This window comes from Sorex fumeus, unplaced genomic scaffold (genome assembly GCF_029834395.1).
Source record: "Sorex fumeus unplaced genomic scaffold, SorFum_2.1 ptg000066l, whole genome shotgun sequence".
Lineage (NCBI taxonomy): Eukaryota > Metazoa > Chordata > Mammalia > Eulipotyphla > Soricidae > Sorex > Sorex fumeus.
In genome coordinates, this window is record NW_026606123.1 from 420,013 (window position 1) to 438,498 (window position 18,486).

At 48.1% G+C, this 18,486-nt stretch overlaps 1 protein-coding gene, 2 non-coding genes and 1 pseudogene across 3 annotated transcripts; 3 read left to right on the forward strand and 1 right to left on the reverse strand.

The window, feature by feature from the left end:
* The first annotated feature begins 9,020 nt into the window (after positions 1-9,020).
* Positions 9,021-15,364, forward strand: LOC130036797 (60S ribosomal protein L21). The gene is made up of 6 exons (XM_056128687.1): positions 9,021-9,193; positions 10,589-10,667; positions 11,159-11,220; positions 14,189-14,301; positions 14,968-15,118; positions 15,237-15,364. Exons 2-6 carry the CDS (start codon positions 10,601-10,603, stop codon positions 15,324-15,326), a joined length of 483 nt encoding a protein of 160 aa, XP_055984662.1. The 5' UTR covers positions 9,021-9,193; positions 10,589-10,600; the 3' UTR covers positions 15,327-15,364.
* On the reverse strand, positions 12,791-13,413 carry LOC130036796 (zinc finger CCHC-type and RNA-binding motif-containing protein 1-like; annotated as a pseudogene).
* Positions 14,021-14,097, forward strand: LOC130036802 (small nucleolar RNA SNORD102). Its single transcript, XR_008794458.1, has one exon. It is a non-coding gene; the product is annotated as a small nucleolar RNA SNORD102 (small nucleolar RNA).
* On the forward strand, positions 14,343-14,469 carry LOC130036804 (small nucleolar RNA SNORA27). The gene has a single exon (XR_008794459.1). It is a non-coding gene; the product is annotated as a small nucleolar RNA SNORA27 (small nucleolar RNA).
* Positions 15,365-18,486: the final 3,122 nt, after the last annotated feature.

Sequence of the window (18,486 nt, forward strand, 5' to 3'; positions counted from 1 at the left end):
TTTCTGAGAGCAAAAGGCCAGTGATGCCCCAGAGGGAAACCAGCAGGGGGCCAGAGTCAGGGCTGGCTAAAGGGAAGGTCCAGGGATGGGGGTGATAGGGTGAGTTTTCCGTGAGTGTGGAGAGGCTCTGGAAAGGCAATAATAAGGGGGCTGGTGAGGGGTGGGGGAGTGCTCCAATGTCGGGGCAGGCAGAGTCTTGGCTTCCCTGGTTCAAATCCTGCCCAAACTCACCATGGGCAAGTTCCCTTTTGTCTGTGGGGATTTCTCGGCAGAGCCATGTGCAAAGAGCTCAACCCTCCCAAACACAAGCTGCAGTGAAGTGTCCCCTGCACAGCTCTGAGGAACGGAATGTTTTCCATCCCAGCTTGGGATGAGACAAGCGCCTAATCTCCCCCGGTCCCCCGGTCTCTACACAAGTACACACACACACACACACACCACCACCACACACACATCACATACACACCACACACACACACCACATACACACACCCCACACACATACCACACACACTACACACACCCCACACCCTCCCACACACCCCACACCCCCCCACACACCACACACACACCACACACACTACACACACCCACCACACCCACCACAAACAATACACACACCACACACATCATACACACAACCCCCCCACACACACCCCACACACCTCCCCCCACACACACACCCAGACCCACACACACACCACACACAGCACCATACACACACTACTGTTTTTGTTTTGGCAGGGGTGACACACATCCCCTGCAATGCTCAGGGCTTACTTTTGGCTTGGTACTCAGGGATCACAGGGAACACTGAAGGTGCTCTGGGGGACCCTATGGGAGGCCAGGTATTGAACCTGGCTTGGCCACGTGGAAGGCCAGAGTCCTCCCGGCTATTCTGTCACTCCGGCCCTGTCCCTGAGCTCCCCATATCTCCCTCTACACGCAGCACATCAACCCCCTCCACCCACCTCCTACTTCCCACCCCAGGATCTTTGCACTGGTTCTGTCCATTGCCTGGCAGTTAGTCCCACTCTCTGGGGTACCCACTCCACTGCCATCTCCCTGCACTGTCCTGTTTTCTGACCTTGTATTTGTGTTTTGGGGGACACATCCTGTAATACTAGGGGGCCATGCGATGGAACCCAGGGCTCTCCCACGCAAAGCCTGAGCTGCCCTCCCCAGCTCCCCTGCTGCCTGTCCCGCCCCCACCCCTGGTCTTGAGGGGCTGCTCAATCATCTTTCTCCTAGGCCCCCAGACAGTCCACAACCGCCCGCCCCACTTGGCAGAGGAAAAGGAGGTGGGAGAGAACAGGGCTGCGGGGCACGCGGGGGCAGGCCTGGCCGTGGGGTCCGCCGGGTCCCATATGGAACTGCCCAGCGTCTGCTCCTGAAGCCAAGCACGGGGGTCACGGCGCCAGGTACAGGCTAGCAGTGCTAGGAGAGGCGTGGCGTCAGCCGGTGGGCGTGGCCTCCATTGAGAGCAAGGTTCCTGTGATGGGTGTGGCCTCACTCAGTGGGCGTGGCCTCGCGGTTGCTAGGGTAGTACTGTGCATTATGGGTAGACTTCTCTTATTTTCCTCTAACACACGTACTTTTTTTTGATTTTTTTTTATTAGTGAAACACCATGAGGTACAGTTGTAGATTTACAATTTTTTGTGCTTGGGTTTGATTATACAATGATCAGATACCCATCCCTCCACCAGTGCCCATTTCCCACCACCATGGATAATATCCCCCCCACCCCCATCCCCCCATCCCCCCCGCCTCTGTGGCAGGGCAATCCCCTGTGTTCTCTCTCTCCTTTTGGGTGTTGTGGTCTGCAAAAGAGGCATTGAGTGGCAAACATGTTCAGTCTATAGTCTACTTTTGACATGCATCTCCCCTCCTGGGAGGATCCTCCAAACACCCTTTATTTGGTGCTCCCTTCTCTATCTGAACTGCCCTTTCCTCTAGAATGCCCGGCTGGCCACTAAGCTATGGAGTAATCCTCCTGGTGCTGATCTCAGCTATTCTTGGGTATTAATCTCATACTTTGTTACTTTATATCCCTCAGATGAATGCAATCTTTCTATGTCTATCCCTCTCTTTCTGACTCATTTTGCTTAGCATGATACTTTCCATGTTATACCACTTGTATGTAAATTTCATGACTTCATCTTTTCTAACAGCTACATAGTACTCCATTGTGTAGATGTAGCAAAGTTTCTTTAACCAGTCATCTGTTCTTGGGCATTCAGGTTTCTTCCAGTTTCTGGCTATTGTAAAGAGTGCTGCAATGAACAAACAAGTGCAGATTCACTTTGACTATACATTTTTGCCTCTCTGGGATATATTCCCAGGAGTGGTGTCGCTGGGTCAAATGGGAGCTCAATTTCTAATTTTTTGAGAATCGTCCATACTGTTTTCCAGAAGGGCTGAACCAGTGGACATTCCCACCAACAGTGAAGGAGTGGCCCTTTCTCGCCACATCCGACACACGTACTTTTATTTATGTATTTATTTGTTTTGGTTTGGAGGCCACACTGGCAAGCTACCCGTGATGTACTCAAGATGCCAAACACAGTAACAATTGACACAATGGAGACGTTATTGGGCCTGCTCAAGCAAATCGATGAACAATGGGAGGACAGTGACAGTGATAGTGACCCAGGGACGCTCAGGGATTACTCCTAGCTCCTGGTACCCTATGGGATGCCCAGGATCAGACTCGGTCAGCTGCAATTCGCTGTGCCATCTCTCCACCCTCCCTTCACTTTACTTAGACACTGGGTCACACATGTCACAAACTTCCTCCCGATGCTTTGTTACAGGCACCAGACCATTACCACTGTCTCTTTCCTTCCTCCACTGTCTCCTTTCCCCCAGCCTCCTTTCCCTCAATGAGTTATTTTCTATTGCTTGTTACCCCCTAAACAGCTAACAGAATGATAAAAAAAAATACCGGAGAAGAAAATGTGTGAGAATGGTTGTATCTTACCATGGGGGCCTCAATAGCAGGATGACTTTGTGGGGCAGGAGAGATAGTACTGCTGGGAGGGCATCTGCCTTGCACGTGGCCTACCAGGGTTCAATCCCTGACATTCCCTGATCAACTACCTGGACAATGTCAGGAGTTGATCCCTGAGCGCAGAGCCAGGAATCGTTCCACCGGATGTGGCCACTAGACAAAAGGTGACCTAACATGAGTGGTTCCCTGAGTAAATAAATAAATAAGACACTCACTGTAGTTGATTTGTCCGATTCTCCCAACTACTATATCAGTTCTGTGACGGCAGAGAATTAAAAAGCACTGCTTGGGCACCCCATGTAATCACCTAGCACCGCCAAGGTCTGGGTCTGGGGTTCTGTGATCCCTGAGCACAGATTTAGGAGGAAGCCCTGAGCACTGTTGGGTGTACCCCCCTCCCCAACAAACAAAGCAAAAAGCATTAACTTTGGGGGTGGGAATATAGTTCAAAGGATCAGAATTTAGGATTTACATGTGGGGGTCCTGGACTCCATGCTGGCACCACACGACCCCATGAGCACTAATCCAGGAAACACCTCTTGACCCTATCAGCTGTGGCCCAAAAGCTGAAAAGGAAATAAAAACCAGAGGTAGTGCAGTTGCCTTGCATATGGAGGATGGAGGGCCTGAGGTTCTCTCTCTCTCTCTCTCTCTCTCTCTCTCTCTCTCTCTCTCTCTCTCTCTCTCCCAGAACCCCAGATTTTGCTAAATATTGAAGCTTTCCTGTCTCACACTAGGCCCTGCACACAATCGGTGCTCAATAACTACTTGTTGGATGGCTCCCTGTGTGGCTAGGGGTGGTGGTGAGCAGAGGAGGCCTGGGCCTTGCGCAGATGTCCAGTTTCCCTCTGACCCCCTTGGACCAGAAGGTTCTGGAAGGTTGTTTTGGTTACTGGGTTATGTAGGTGAGTGGGGGTGAGGGCAGGACCCAGGACGGCATGAGAAGCAGCTGTATCACGAGAGTAGCCCTGCACCCACACCTGCCCTCTCGAACCACAGCATCTCTGCTTCATTTCACACCCAGTGATGTTCAGGAGTCTCTCCTGGTGGCTTGGGGGACCCTGCGTGGTGCTAGGGGGCTGACCCCGAATCAGCCCTCACCACTGGACTGTCACTTTTTTCTTTTTTTGCTTTTTGGGTCACACCCAGCAATGCTCAGGGGTAGATCACTCCTATCTCTATACTCAGGAATCACTCCTGGCTGTGCTAGGGGGACCCTGTGGGGGTGTGTACAAGGCCAGCGCCCTCCCTGCTATCCCTTAACCCCCTGTCAGTCTCCCCACCCATCCTCTGTGCCCCTGAGTCTGTCTGATTCCCACTCCTGGTTGTTTCTGGGGGCAGCAGACCCAGAGCCCACATGCAAACCATCTACTCTGTTCCCCCCACCCAGCCTGTGTGATTGCCTCTGGGTCTATGTCTGTCTGTCTCTTTCTGGGGGAATTAGCACCCAGCCCCTCTCATTCCCACACCCTCACAGGGGACAGGAAGGAACAAAGCAAGCCTCTTGAAGGTCCCAGAGGAGGGGGCTGCAGGCCCCTCCCCCCCCAAAAAAAAAGAAAAAGAAAGAAAAAAGCCCCCTCCACCCCTAATAGTGCAGTGGGGCAGGGCGCTTGCCTGGCATGTGGCCTACCAGGGTTTCATCCCCAGCATCCCATAGGGTCCCCCAAGCCCACCAGGGGTAATTCCAGAGTGCATAGCCAAGAGTAACCCCTGAGTAAGCCGGGTGTGACCCAAAAAGAAAATAAGGGTGTGTGTGTGCAGGAGCTTGGTCCCCCCAGTTGAGCCTTTTGGGGGCACAGGTGCCTGGAGGGCCCTTTGCCCTTCACCCTCCATCCCTGTGAGTCCCCATGTGCACATAGGGGGGTTTCCGAGGCACCCTGCAGGGCCCCGAGGGGAGCAGCTGCCTGGAGTTACAGCTACAGAGACTCACTTGGAACAAGGGACGCGATTGCAGGAGTGAGGGCAGGGAGGGGGCTGGGGCCAAAGAGGAATCAGGCTAGATCAATGGCAGCAACTGCAGGGGTGGGGGGAGCTGGGAACAGGATGCATTTCTGCCAAAAGCCTTTGGGTTCCAAGATTCGTTTCTGAGTCTCTGGAATCATAGCTGTTAAGCAGTTTGATCAGGAACCAGAGAGGCCTGCCTCCATTTATATACCTGAGCCGCAGGTGGTTTGTGGGTGTCTCCCCCACAAACCTAACTTTTGACCACTTACTTTCTTGGTAAACTTGGCCCCAAGTTGTTGGGGTCTGGCCAAAGGCACAGCAGCAATTTTGGGGTATCTGGAAGTCTGAAGGCGCCATCAGGCTGCTGATGCACTCGGCTCTGAGGTACAGATTGACCTGCTGGTGGCACCATACTCCCCACACACTTCCCTCTTATTGTGGTGGGAAGATGCTTGCTGGTTGGGTGGGTGTTTGAATATTATCTGTAAAGAACTATTGTGAACTACTTTATGAAAATAAAATATATAAAAATGGCAAATAAAAGACAATCTGAGATCAATTCCAATACTGAATATCCTACAAAATTCCTGATCAGGACATCACAAGACTAATAGCAGTGGGGGTATGGCTGAAATGGCAGTGCCCACCCGAGCCCAGCATCTGTGAGTCCCTGTTACTGATAAACTCATCTAGGGTGTGACCCTATTTTTTTTTAAAAGAAACTGTCAAGATCATCAAAAACAAGGGTAGTCTGAGAAAGCTGCCACAGTATAAGGCGACATTACCATATGTAATGTGGCATCCTAGCAAGGCTCTTGACACAAATAAGGGATATTAGGCAAGAAATAAGGAAATATAACTAATTAATGGAATTAATAATAATGCACATTACTGGAGCGATGGCACAGCGGTAGGGCGTTTGCCTTACAAGCGGCCAACATGGCCGACCCGAGTTCGATTCCTCTGCCCCTCTCGGAGAGCCCGGCAAGCTACCGAGAGTATCTCGCCCGCACGGCAGAGCCTGGCAAGCTCCCCGTGACGTATTCGATATGCCAAACACAGTAACAACAAGTCTCATGATGGAGACGTTACTGGGCCCACTCGAGCAAATCAATGAACAACGGGAGGACCGACCGATCTTACTGGATGATTAACTATACCAAATGTACCGTTCTAAGATTAGACGTTAATTCAGGGATGGAGTGATAGTACATCAGGTAGGGTCCTTGTCTTACACATAGCTGACCTGGGTTTGATCCCTAATATCCCTTATGGTGTACCCCGAGCACTGTCAGAAGTAATTCCTGAGAGCAGAGCCAGGAGTAACTCCTAATTTCTGGGTGTGGCCCCAAAACCAAAAAATAAAATAAAGATTGTCAATTGTCTATTTTCAAACTTGGTGGCAGTGGGGGAGGAGGGGCGATATCCCACAGTGCTCAGGAATCAGTCCTGGGGAGGCCTGGGTGGGTATCATATGTAGTTTTTGGAATCAAACCCGGGTGCATGGCAAGCACCTTATTCACTATACGATCTCTGTGGCCCCATCATTTTTTAAAAACTAGTTTTTATTTTATTTGAGGGGTGGGGGTTTGGCACCAAAACACATTGTTGCTCGGGGGCTGTTCCTGGCTCTGCTAAGCAGTGACCCCTGGCAGTCATATTGGGGGACCATATAAGATGCTGGGCATCAAGGTGGGGTTCAGAGGCCTGGAGAAACAGTGGATGGGTAGAGCTCTTGCCTTGCACAGGGCTATCTTGGATTTGATTCGTGGCACAACCAGGAGTGATTCCTTACCACAGAGTCAGAAGTAAGCCTTGAGCACGGCCTGTTGTGGCTCCCCAAAACAACCAAATTGAAACAAAAAAACTCGAGTTGACTGCATGCAAAGCAAGTGCCCTACCTTGTGTCCTACCCCTCTGGCCCCAGCCTCTCTATTTTTAAATATATCCAAAACTAGGACCAGGAGGCAGGTCTAATAGTGGAACAGGAGCCTGTCCTATACTAGGCTCTGAATTCAAGCCCAGGGTGCCCACCCTCAACACAGCAGGCACTGTTGGTCCCTAGGAAGATTAATGCAAAGTGTTTTTTAAAAAACAATGCTAAAAATAATCTCGATTAAAAAGATCAGACAGTGCTTGAAAGATAAAGACTAGCATGAAGGTGCCTGCCTTGCACATGGCTGACCCTGGTTAGATAGCTGAGGGGAGGAAGGCAGTCACCTGGCACCTGAGCACTGAGAGGGATCCGCAGGGAGGCCCCAATCCTCAAAATGAAAATATAAAAATATAAAAAAAGGTCTCTTTTATATATTTTTTATATAAAAATATATAAAAAAAATTAAAAAAAATCTAAAACAGCTTAAGAACAACCAGACATTAAGGCCTGCCTTTCTCTTTATAGCTCTTTCCCTACTAGGCAGCACCAACTTCTCAGTTTGATTTGAACTCTTCTGTACTTATAAATGTATATATACTTCGCCTACAGGTTATTCTGGTTTTGGTTTCTGGGGGGGGGTGCCACAAGACGCAACGTTTGGGGGCTTCTCTAGCCCAGTTTACACTTTTAAACGTTTTTACACTATGTAAGTGACTTGTCATACTATGTACATTATACATACATCCTCCTCCTTTGGGTTCACTCTACCGGGCGTTTCATCAACCGTCAATGTAATACGTCTTAACGTCCCAGAATGTTTACTTTTACTGAAGGATGCTTCTAACTTTTTTTTTTCACTACTCAACGCTGTTAATGCTCATCCTGAACTCCAAATTCAAGTCCTGAGACAGGAACCTTGCAGCGGAATACTGCGATTTTGGTACCTTTAAAGTTTCAGTTCTAGATTTCGCCCAGTGGTTTTCCAAAGCAGTTCTAACACGCGCGCACACGCAATCGAGCACGGATGCGTCGACAGGAGGCTGCAATCGCTTGGCTGCTGGGCCCTGGTGCTCACGTGCCCGGTTCTGCACAAAAGCGGCTCCCCCCAGCCCCGCAGGGCGCCCCCGGCAGCCGAAGCCCCGCCCGGGCGGCAGCGCGGACGCCGGTGACGTCACCACGCTCGCGGGCCCTGGCTTCCGGTTCGGCCTCTTCGAAGCCCCCTGACGTGGTTAGTGTGGCTCGACGGCTTCATCTTGGTGTTAAAGGAAAACATCCTCACGGGATTCGCTTGTCCTCAAGGACGGCCCTTATTTCCCCATAATTTCCCCATAAGCGTCGCCTACAGGGCTCGTTTCTTGCCCGCTCCGCCCCGGCCCGCCGCCCCGCCCCTTCCTCCTCCCCTGTCCCCGCCCCACGCCGCCGCCCCGCCCCTTCTTCCACCCCGCCCCAAAGCCCCGCCCCTTTCCTCGCCCCTCCCCTGTCTCCGCCCCCGCGCCGCCGCCCCGCCCCTTCTTCCACCCCGCCCCAAAGCCCCGCCCCTTTCCTCGCCCCTCCCCTGTCTCCGCCCCGCGCCGCCGCCCCGCCCCTTCTTCCACCCCGCCCCAAAGCCCCGCCCCTTTCCTCGCCCCTCCCCTGTCTCCGCCCCGCGCCGCCGCCCCGCCCCTTCTTCCACCGCGCCCCTTCCTCCGGGCCGCGCCAAAGCCCCCCTTCCTCCGCCCCGCCCCCTTCCCCGCCCCTCCCCTATCTCCGCCCCGCGCTGCCGCCCCGCCCCTTCTTCCACCCCGCTCTGCCGCCCCGCCCCTTCTTCCACTCCGCCCCTTCCTCCGGGCCGCGCCAAAGGCCCCCTTCCTCCGCCCCGCCCCTTTCCCCGCCCCTCCCCTTCCTCCGCCCCGCGCTGCCGCCCCCGCCCCTTCTTCTACCCCGCCCCTTCCTCCGGGCCGCGCCAAAGCCCCCCTTCCTCCGCCCCGCCCCCTTCCCCGCCCCTCCCCTGTCTCCGCCCCGCGCTGCCGCCCCGCTCCTTCTTCCACCCCGCTCTGCCGCCCCGCCCCTCCTTCCACCCCGCCCCTTCCTCCGCCCCGCTCTGCCGCCCCGCCCCTTCTACCCCGCCCCTTCCTCCGGGCCGCGCCAAAGGCCCCCTTCCTCCGCCCCGCCCCTTTCCCCGCCCCTCCCCTTCCTCCGGCCCTCGCCGCCGCCCCGCCCTTCTTTCGGCCCGCGGGGTGGTCTGCCGGGTAGTGGTCTCTGCCGTCTGGGCGCCCATCGCTCAGCAGGCGCTGATCCTTCACCCGTGACGCGGCAGCGCTCCCTGGGGGACTCGAGAGGCTGAGTCTCCACTGCCTGGCCCGGGTAGTGCAGTTTTGTCCCTGTAAGTGGGACTGGCGTGCCATGGCCCGGGCCCTGTCCGGTCGGGGAGGAGGGTCAGTGCGGGGGATTCGCTGGTCCTCAGGGACCGTCGGTGCAGTCAGTGGGTCACAGGCCTGCGCTTGTGAAAACAGCTGCTGCCCCCGCGGGGAGGCCGGGTGGGCGAGGCGGAGTGCGGGGCACACCCACCGATCCCGGCTGGGGACGATCTCGGGCCGCGGTGGTCCGGCCCGCCCCCCGCAGCGGGTTGCTGGTGATTTCTATGAAGGTTCAGCATCTTCGTTGCGATCGATCGGCTACTAGATTGCATACTGACACCCTCACCCACATCTTTTGTGTCGGAATCTACGTATTTGCTTTGCCTTTGAAGCCCTGCCCCTGCGAGCGCCCCCCCCCCCCCACACGCGCCTTTTATAAAAAAAATAACTTGGTTTCAATTACCTAGTCGGTGGTAGCAGGAGATATTTTGGTCGAAATTGTTCGATTTTATTGCTACTTTTGTCAGTCTCTTAACTGGGCACACTTCACTGATTTGTAAGAACAGCCCAGGTTGCTGTTGAAGGCACCCACTTAAGGAATCTTGGGATGGAACCCTGGGGTGTCAGATTAGTCAATTTTTTAACTATTAGACTTGCTTCTGTATCTGATAATACATTCTCACTTGGAGAATTGCTTGTGGGGGACGAGTGGGATTTTGGAGTCAGAGAAAAAAAGTATAAAAACAGGATGTTTAGCACTTAATGCGTGCTTGCTGGCCTTTTTAAGAGTGCATTCGCTGGACTAATGGTGTTAGGTTTCTGCGTTATATGGAAAGGATGCTTTGGTGTGGTCCATTTTCTCTAGAATTCTCATGTTAGTTGAGAAGTAATTTGTTAGAATATTCAAATTCAACCTTGCCCTCTATTTCACTCTGTGATATCAATTGTAGCATGACTGACCAGCAGTGATTAAAATCATTGTTTTGGCCTGTTACTGTTAACAACCACTGCTCAGTTGCCAGTGCTTTGTAGATTTGGCCTCAATTAATTGCCCTGTCTTCCAGATGAGGATCGGGGTGTAAATGGACCCAGAACTGGGTCCATGATTTCTTGCTTGTTTTTCCTCTTCTACCCAATATGTGTCCTAGTAAACATGTCAGTGATCAAATGTAAATGAATTGGACATTTTGACTGTTAGTAGATGCTGTGGGCAATGTGCTGTGACCAAAAATTAGGTTGATCAGAAGAGTTACTGGAGGTTTTGTCATACTGTCAGATTGTCTTCTAATTTCCTTCGGTGCCCTTCTAGGTTAACATGTTCTTAGATCTGACGTTGCTAGGGAAACGCAAGTATTCAAAGTTGAAATTTTTGGTAGAGGTACATATACCAAATTTGTCTTTATATCTTTCACATTTTCCAGTAAAGAGCAGAAATGACCAACACAAAAGGAAAGAGGAGGGGCACCCGCTATATGTTCTCTAGACCTTTTAGAAAACATGGTAAGTACATTACTCCTGAGAAAAGTACATATGGCATTTGTGATTTTGCATATGGTTTGTTTTTATTTTTAGGCCTATGTTTTATAAGATGTATTCCAGTTTTATTTTTTAATGCATTATTATGTTTGCGTTTTTTATTACATTGTTGGTGTTTGTGGTCTTGGTGCTATATTAACTAGCATCTCCCTAACTTGTACTAAAAAGCATGACTTACATAGCTGCATTCATTGTGAATCAGCAAAATTGTAAAATACAACTCTGAATTTGTATTAGCTGGCACTATTTATGGTACAGCGGGTGGAGGGGTTGCCTTGCACATGACAAGACTGAGTTTGCCAAGCCTGCCAGAAATGATTCCTGAGCGCAGCCAGGAATAAGCCCTGAGCACCACCACACCACCAGGGAAACCCAAAAGCTGCCTTTTTTTTTTTAAATGCTGAGAGCTGCTCAGTTCATAATTTGGATACTGACTGTGTACTGATGTTTCCCAGGAGTTGTTCCTTTGGCCACGTACATGCGGATATACAAGAAAGGTGATATCGTCGACATAAAGGTAAGTTGGACAAATTGGACATAACTTAGTCAATACTTATCCTTTTAGATGAGAAACTTTTATTAAGTGTAGACTGTTAATATTTTCAGAAATCTGAATTATTTGTGTTTAAGTTTTTCTCATTACTTAGTTGTTGCTAATATCTAGTAGAGTTCATTGAGGTATAATTGAATACCTTGTGTAAAGGGTTACTGGTAAGGATGGCTGTGAAAAAATCTTACTCTCAAGCGAGAAGCTGTGTAAGCCCCTCATGCACGCAGGGATTACACGGGAAAGGATGTTTGCGGGCTCTCCAGGCAGTTCGGTGCTCTCAGCTGCTTATCCACCCCAGGCGACTGTTGCCTTGGATGGACGAAGGAAGAACGAGGGCCAAGCTGGTTGCTGATTAGTTGTCGTTTATTCAATCTCTCGTCTCTCCTAGCTCTCTCCAACCCTCTCTCTTTCTCTCTCTCTCTAACCGCACAATTCTTTCTTCCCGCTGTACCCGTCTCCTCTCTCTCTGCTGTCTCTCAGCTGTCTCCGTAACTGTCTCTCCTTCAATCCATCCCTTTCTCCCCACAGCCACTCTTTTTTATCCTCTCACCATGCCTTCCCAACCATGCCTCCCCACAGGAAGCGTGATCAGAAATGTTTTTCCAGACATTCCACCTGCAACCCACAGCAAAAGAGCCCTTAAGGTGTGTTTCTCCCCTCCTTAGACCTGCAACTTAATCAGCATCTTTAATTCTCCTTCCTAATTCTTCCTAATTCTCCTTCCTTTACCATTCCTTGTGGACACAGTAATAGACACTTTTAGGCTTGTAGGGTGACTCTCCTGGGGCCATCTAACCACAGACTCAGACTACAGTGCTCAGGCCGGATCAATCATTCCTAACTCCAGCAGGGTCCAAATCTAGTTACTACTTTTGGATCATGACAGAATTTGTCCATGACCAAACTCTTTTTTTTTTTTAAGTTTCCTTGAAAATTTTATTATCATTGAATAAAAATAAATTCTTTAACTTTTTCACAGTTTGTAAAAGCTTTTGCTTTTAATTTTTGTTTTGGGCCATAACTGAGGCTTTACTCCTGTCAATGTTCAAGGGTCACTCTTGGTGATTCTGTGGAATGAATTGACAATTAAATACAGTTAATCCTTAATTCCTGTACTAATTCTCTGGCCTGAAGAATTGCTTATTTTAAAGAGCACTTCTTGTTAAAATATTTATTTCAAAAGTCCTCATGTAAGCTATTTGGATGTGAATAAAATTTTATAAACATCTCAGAAAATTATTCCTAGTATCTATCCTTTTATTTGGGATGACAGTAAAATTACTATGACAGTATTTTCTTATTCAAATGAACTGATTTCAAGGTAAATGGTTATTATAATATCTTGATTTTAAAATTTTATTCTGGTAAGACAGAAAATGACTTTATAATTATTTTTCAATTTCAATGAACTATTATAGAATAAAAATATTTGATACTAAGTTTTCTTATGCTTGAATACTGAAAATAATCATTATTAGCCCAAATAAACTGGTACCGTCAATATTTTAAAAAATTAATGATATTTACATAATAAATGTTAATCACTAAGTTCTTCCTCATTACTGAATACGTGCTTTTCTTTATTCTTGGGCGTCTTGAATCATCTGGTGTTGAGGGACCTCCTGAGTTGGGTTTCCATTTATTTTGTTGTTCTTCAATTTTGGCTTCCTGGAAAGCAGTGGCCTGACTAAGACTATCAAGAGAAGAATCTTCACCTTCATCTTCACTCTCTTCTACTTCTTCAATTTCTTCTTCTGGTTCAGGAATTTTTTTTTTCTTTGGAGGTTCACGTTCTCCAAGCATATTTCTGGGACAGGCATAACTCAAGTGCTCACTTTCCCCACATTCATAACACTTAGATTTATCAAAGTAGTTTCGTCTTCGGATAAACTCATCTGCTCTTCCATTGTCAATAGCAATACTTGCTTTTATTACTCTACCAAATAACTGTTTGTTATTTATTGGCCTGGTACAATTCTGTGCAGAGTCTTTATCCAAAAACAAAATAAATGCTACCCCTTTACTCTTCCTGGTATCTTTATCTTTCATTCTAGTAACCTTTACAACTTTGCCATACTTGGAGAATATCCAGTATAAGTCATTGTTGGTCAGGGAAAAAGGCAAGTTGGATACATACACAGTGCTCTTACTTGAGGCCGATCACCACTCATTTCTTCGGGCGGGCCGACCCGGGGCCCCGATGGGCGCGAGCTCTCAGTTCCTGTGGGGCCCTCCCCTTTTAATCTCGCTGGCGACCCAGGGCCGTGGCAGTGGCGGCGGCGTCTCTCCCATGACCAAACTCTTAATTTATAGTTAGGACACTTTGGCCAGGCCCATTTCAATGCCAGGGTAGCTTATAGCTCACCGCTTGCCCTGGGTCCTCGTCAGGACCCTGCTTTGGGGGATCTAGGAAGTAAGGGCAACTGAGGCTTAAGTCGAGCGAGCAGATGTCTGGGAGTCAATTATCTGGAGTCAGTCAACTCCCAAGCCACAAGCTTGTCTTTTTAACTATCTTCCTGTATCCATGCAAAAAGCAACTGCTCTGAAATAACTAAGCATGCAAAGGACATTAAGGAGAAGAGAAAGACAATATTTACAAGTCAGAGTCTGATCAGGAGACAAAGATAATTGACAGGCTAGGGGGCAATCAACAAACACAAGCTCCTAGTGGCCAGGGAGGAAGGGCTAACCAATGTTATGCTACAGAGGGCTATTAAAAATAGTTAAAACTTTGTGACTAATTTTTAAACACATTATGGTGCTGTAGAGTTTAATGATGGTTGTCTCTTTGATTGCTTTTTGAAACAATATATGAAAAAGCACACTTCACCGACTCTGAAAGCTCTTGAGTTGCCATTAAAAAGAAAAAGTTCCTTGAATAGCCTTGATAAGAAAGGGAAATAGATGGCATGACGTTTGCCTCCTTTGTTTATAGGGAATGGGCACTGTCCAAAAAGGAATGCCCCACAAATGTTACCATGGCAAAACTGGAAGGGTCTACAATGTTACCCAGCATGCTGTTGGCATTGTCGTTAACAAACAGGTCAAGTAAGTAATGTGGATTGGGAGGGCTAACTAGTATTCCCTTATGCCCCCTTCTCACTTTGCCAATTGGACTTATGTCTTAATTGGTCATTCAAGTGGGGCAAAGGAAGCGTCCCTTTAAAGCTCAAGCAAACTGGGTGTTTGTCTTGTATCCAGTCAGAGGAAACAACTTGAAGGATCAAAGTCGTGGAACGTCATGGGATTGATTTAAGGTGGTTCTGTTGCCAGAGTAAAAGGTTTAGTGAGTTAATACAGCAACCTGGTTTTAGTTTCAAGGTCCGTTATCATAAGAAAGAGCTTAAAAGTGGGGCTGTTTGTCCAAACACTAATTCTCGCAGTAAGATTGATCATGATTGCAAATTTGCCATCACTTTATTCTGTTTTATGGATAAAAAATTTGTGATTAATTGTGAAACTGCCAAAAAAGTTTTCTGAATTTTGCTGGCCTAAGATAGAAACCAGTCCACAAGTGTAGAAATGTTGCAGAATGCTATGCTAAATTCAGTTAAATCTTAAGTCCAGTTAAACCTTAAATCCAGTTAATCTGCCCCATCCCCATGCAAAACAAAATCACATTTTTTTTTTTACACTGGAGGTTTTACCTGCAGATTTGTTCCTTCTGAGTTATGTTTTTGGTGAGGCATTTATAAGAGTTCATCTTCTTTCCAGGGGCAAGATTCTTGCCAAGAGAATTAATGTTCGTATTGAGCATATTAAGCACTCTAAGAGTCGAGACAGCTTCTTGAAACGGGTAAAGGAAAATGATCAGAAAAAGAAGGAAGCCAAAGAGAAAGGGACTTGGGTTCAACTGAAGCGCCAGGTGAGTACTTTGAATCTGATCTATACTAATGTAATTTTCTTTCGTCATTTCACTGGTTCTTAGAGTACTGTGTGGTTTAAATTAGTGTTTTACAGTCACCTTTTTTCCCCTCTTCTAGCCTGCTCCACCCAGAGAAGCACACTTCGTAAGAACTAATGGAAAGGAGCCCGAGCTGCTGGAGCCCATTCCCTATGAATTTATGGCATGAGAGGTGTTTGTTTAAAAATAAAGAGACTCCTGGACTATAGAAAATGGTTCTTTTCAGTGTCATGTCGTTCGACCTCCCCCACCCCCCCCACCAATCCCCCAAATTATTTAAAGCAAACTTTGAGTCGTGTCTAATTAATTGGGTCTTTTGTCTTTACTATTTAAATTTAATCTTGCGAAAAAATGTGGAAAGGTTTATTGGGCAACCAAATATGCTCTAAAGCTGCTCTGGAAATAAGATAACACTAAGTAAAATCTAATTTAACTTCTTGCTTATCCTCAGGAAGTATGGTTACTCCCAATTGTGTCTCAAATTGCTGTTTCAGGATCAGGAACGTGACTTTGAAATGAATTACTTAACTCCTTTGTGAGTTACTTTAACTTTTTGAGGAATCTTGACTCAGAAAATAATAGGTTTGGGGGGTTGGGGGCAGGCTGGCAGTGATGCTCAAAGGCTACCAAGAGTCACTTCTGGTGGTACTGGACGCTGTATAAGTGGTCATGCAAGACAAAGCACTTTATACTCTTTGAGGCCTTAATACACCTTTTTGTTTTGATCGAGAGTAAAAGTATCAGTTAATACTAATGGTTCTGTGATATCATTGAGCACTTTACATGACCTAGATATTAAAAACTTGGAATCAAATGCTCCTGTCCATTTCACATAAAAGAAAGTGCAAGACAGTTAACTTGCCCAGAGTTAGAAATGATCTATATTAGTGTCTTTTTAGCTGGCCTAGCCCCACTTAATACCGAAGGAGCATTTTAAATCTGTATAAGAGAGTTAGCAGTTAGGTTGTTGCTTCCAGTTTGATTTTACAGATATGGCAAGCACTTTGTGCATATAACCAAAGGGGAAGTGATTGTTTACATCTTTAGCTGCCTTTAATATTTTGTTGTAGTAATGGCTGACTGGTCTGGGTTCTATTCCTCCGCCACTCTTGGAGAGCCCAGCAAGCTACCGAGAGTATCTCGCCCGCATGGCAAAGCCTGGCAAGCTACCTGTGACGTATTCGATATGCCAAACACAGTAACAACAAGTCTCACAATGGAGATGTTACTGGGCACACTCGAGCAAATCAATGAACAACAGGAGAACAGTGCTACAGTAATGGCATCTGTTTATTTGGAAGGGAAACTCTTACGTACTAGTACTGGGAACACAACTGGAATTCACTTGGAATCAGAGAGAAATTACTTCTGGTCTTGGTTGGTGAAATAAAATCCATGTTTTCATGACTAGCCTTTGCCTCTCTGAACTGTATTTTTAATGTAAGAATTTCCTCCACCAGACCCGAAGTTAGAGACATTGAACTTCTAATTCCTCTTGCCTGACAGTGAATGTTCTATGCACTGTCTTGATAGGCGGGGAATAAATCACTTGTTTGTGGGCCACATGGCAGTGCCTGAATATTGGGCTTGTTAGGGTCCTCCACACAAGTGACTTGGAAGTTACATTCTTTCACTGTAATATAAATTTCCCTTTCTGTTGATTCCTTGAAGTGAGGGTATTATCTGCATGCATGCTCAGGTTAGAACTCTGTTCTAGTTCTTTAGCAATCTAATAGGCTCGAACCTTTGTCGACCAGGTTGGCCGCATGCAAGCCAAACGTCCTGTCCGCCATAGCACAGTGGTGGCACAGCAGCAGCGCTGTGCTATAGCAGGTAGGGCGTTTGCCTTGCTCGCAGCCAACACGGCCGACCCGAGTTCGATTCCTCCGCCCCTCTCGGAGAGCCTGGCAAGCTACAGAGAGTCTCTCGCCCGCACGGCAGAGCCTGGCAAGCTCCCCGTGATGTGTTCGATATGCCAAACACAGTAACAAGTCTCACAATGAAGACGTTACTGGGCCTGCTCGAGCAAATCAATGAACAATGGGGAGGACAGTGACAGTGACAATATGCTCAAGATTCTAGGGCCAGAGTGATAGTACAGAAGGTAGGGTGTTTACCTTGTATCAGCCAACCCAGGTTCAATCCCCAGCATCCCATATGGTTCCCTGAGTACCACCAGGAGTAATTCCTGAGTGCAGAACCAGGAGTAAACCCTTGAGCAATGCTGGGTGTGACTTCCCCCCTTCCATCCCTCCCACCCCGTGTGTTTGTGTGTGTGTGTGTGCGTGCGTGTGTGTGTTTGCGTGTGTGTTTGCTCAAAGCTCAAGATTCATAGCTAACTCCCTGAGACTACTGATTTCGTTGTGTGTTCCTGTAAATATTTGACAAATTAGCTGGTCCCCAGTCTGATGTCTGTTGGTTTCTGTCACCTGGGAACTGAAGTAGCCAGAGTATTGTGTGGGATTTTTTTTTTTTTTTTTGGTGCTTTGGGTCACACTCAGCCATACCGAGGGCTTACTCCAGACTCTTGCTCAGGGTTAACTTCTGATGGTGCTCATATGAGGTGCCAAGAACTAAATATGGTTGAACTTTGTGCAAGGTCAGTGTGCTATCTCTTGGCCCACCGCCTTCATCATTGGACTCTTAGCCTTCCCTGCTGTATTGGTCATTTAAGGAACAAATTAGCTGACAGGGCCCTCACGAAGCTCACTAGAACTGTTATCTCAAAAGTAGCTCTGAGGAAACCATGTAGTAGATCTCCATTTTCACATCGGTTTGTGTTCTAAATCACTTACTGTAACTCTGTAAGTCTCTGCCCTGTCCAGTGGCCGTGAGGCTAGACCCTGGGACTTATGCTCCCCATCTGCTCACAGGGATGGTTCAGGTAAGACAGATGGGCAAGTAACGTGCATCAGAGACACAGGCTGAGTCACAGGAGAAAGAGAAAACGGTCCCCAGTCAGCAGAGTCGGCTTCTGAGAAGACAGCAGCATAGTCCCACCAGCTGGGGCCTCGGGTCCATCAAGGCCAGGAGGGATTTGAAATTCATGACGATTCAGACTCTGCCATCCTGGAAGCAATTCCACCTGCCATTCACTCCATCATCAAATGGAATATCTCCCAAGGCATCATGTTGGCACGAGAGAAGAAACTTCCAAACGGATCCCAGGGAGCCCATAAGGGCAGACACATCATAGATTTCACTGAGTGGCTGTGACTGGGATATGACCAAGAGTCACGGGGCTGGGGCAGGTTTTTCTGGAAAACCTTTCATCTCCCTTTGCATCCCCATCCCAAAGCTTGCTGGTTTGTTTGTTTGTTTGTTTGTTT

Excerpts from the sequence above, each read along its gene's own strand:
- LOC130036797 (XM_056128687.1), top strand. The coding sequence starts at position 10,601 with ATGACCAACACAAAAGGAAAGAGGAGGGGCACCCGCTATATGTTCTCT. Across the intron at positions 14,302-14,967 it reads GTCGTTAACAAACAGGTCAA|GGGCAAGATTCTTGCCAAGA; the intron begins GTAAGTAATGTG and ends TCTTCTTTCCAG. Across the intron at positions 15,119-15,236 it reads GGGTTCAACTGAAGCGCCAG|CCTGCTCCACCCAGAGAAGC; the intron begins GTGAGTACTTTG and ends CCCCTCTTCTAG.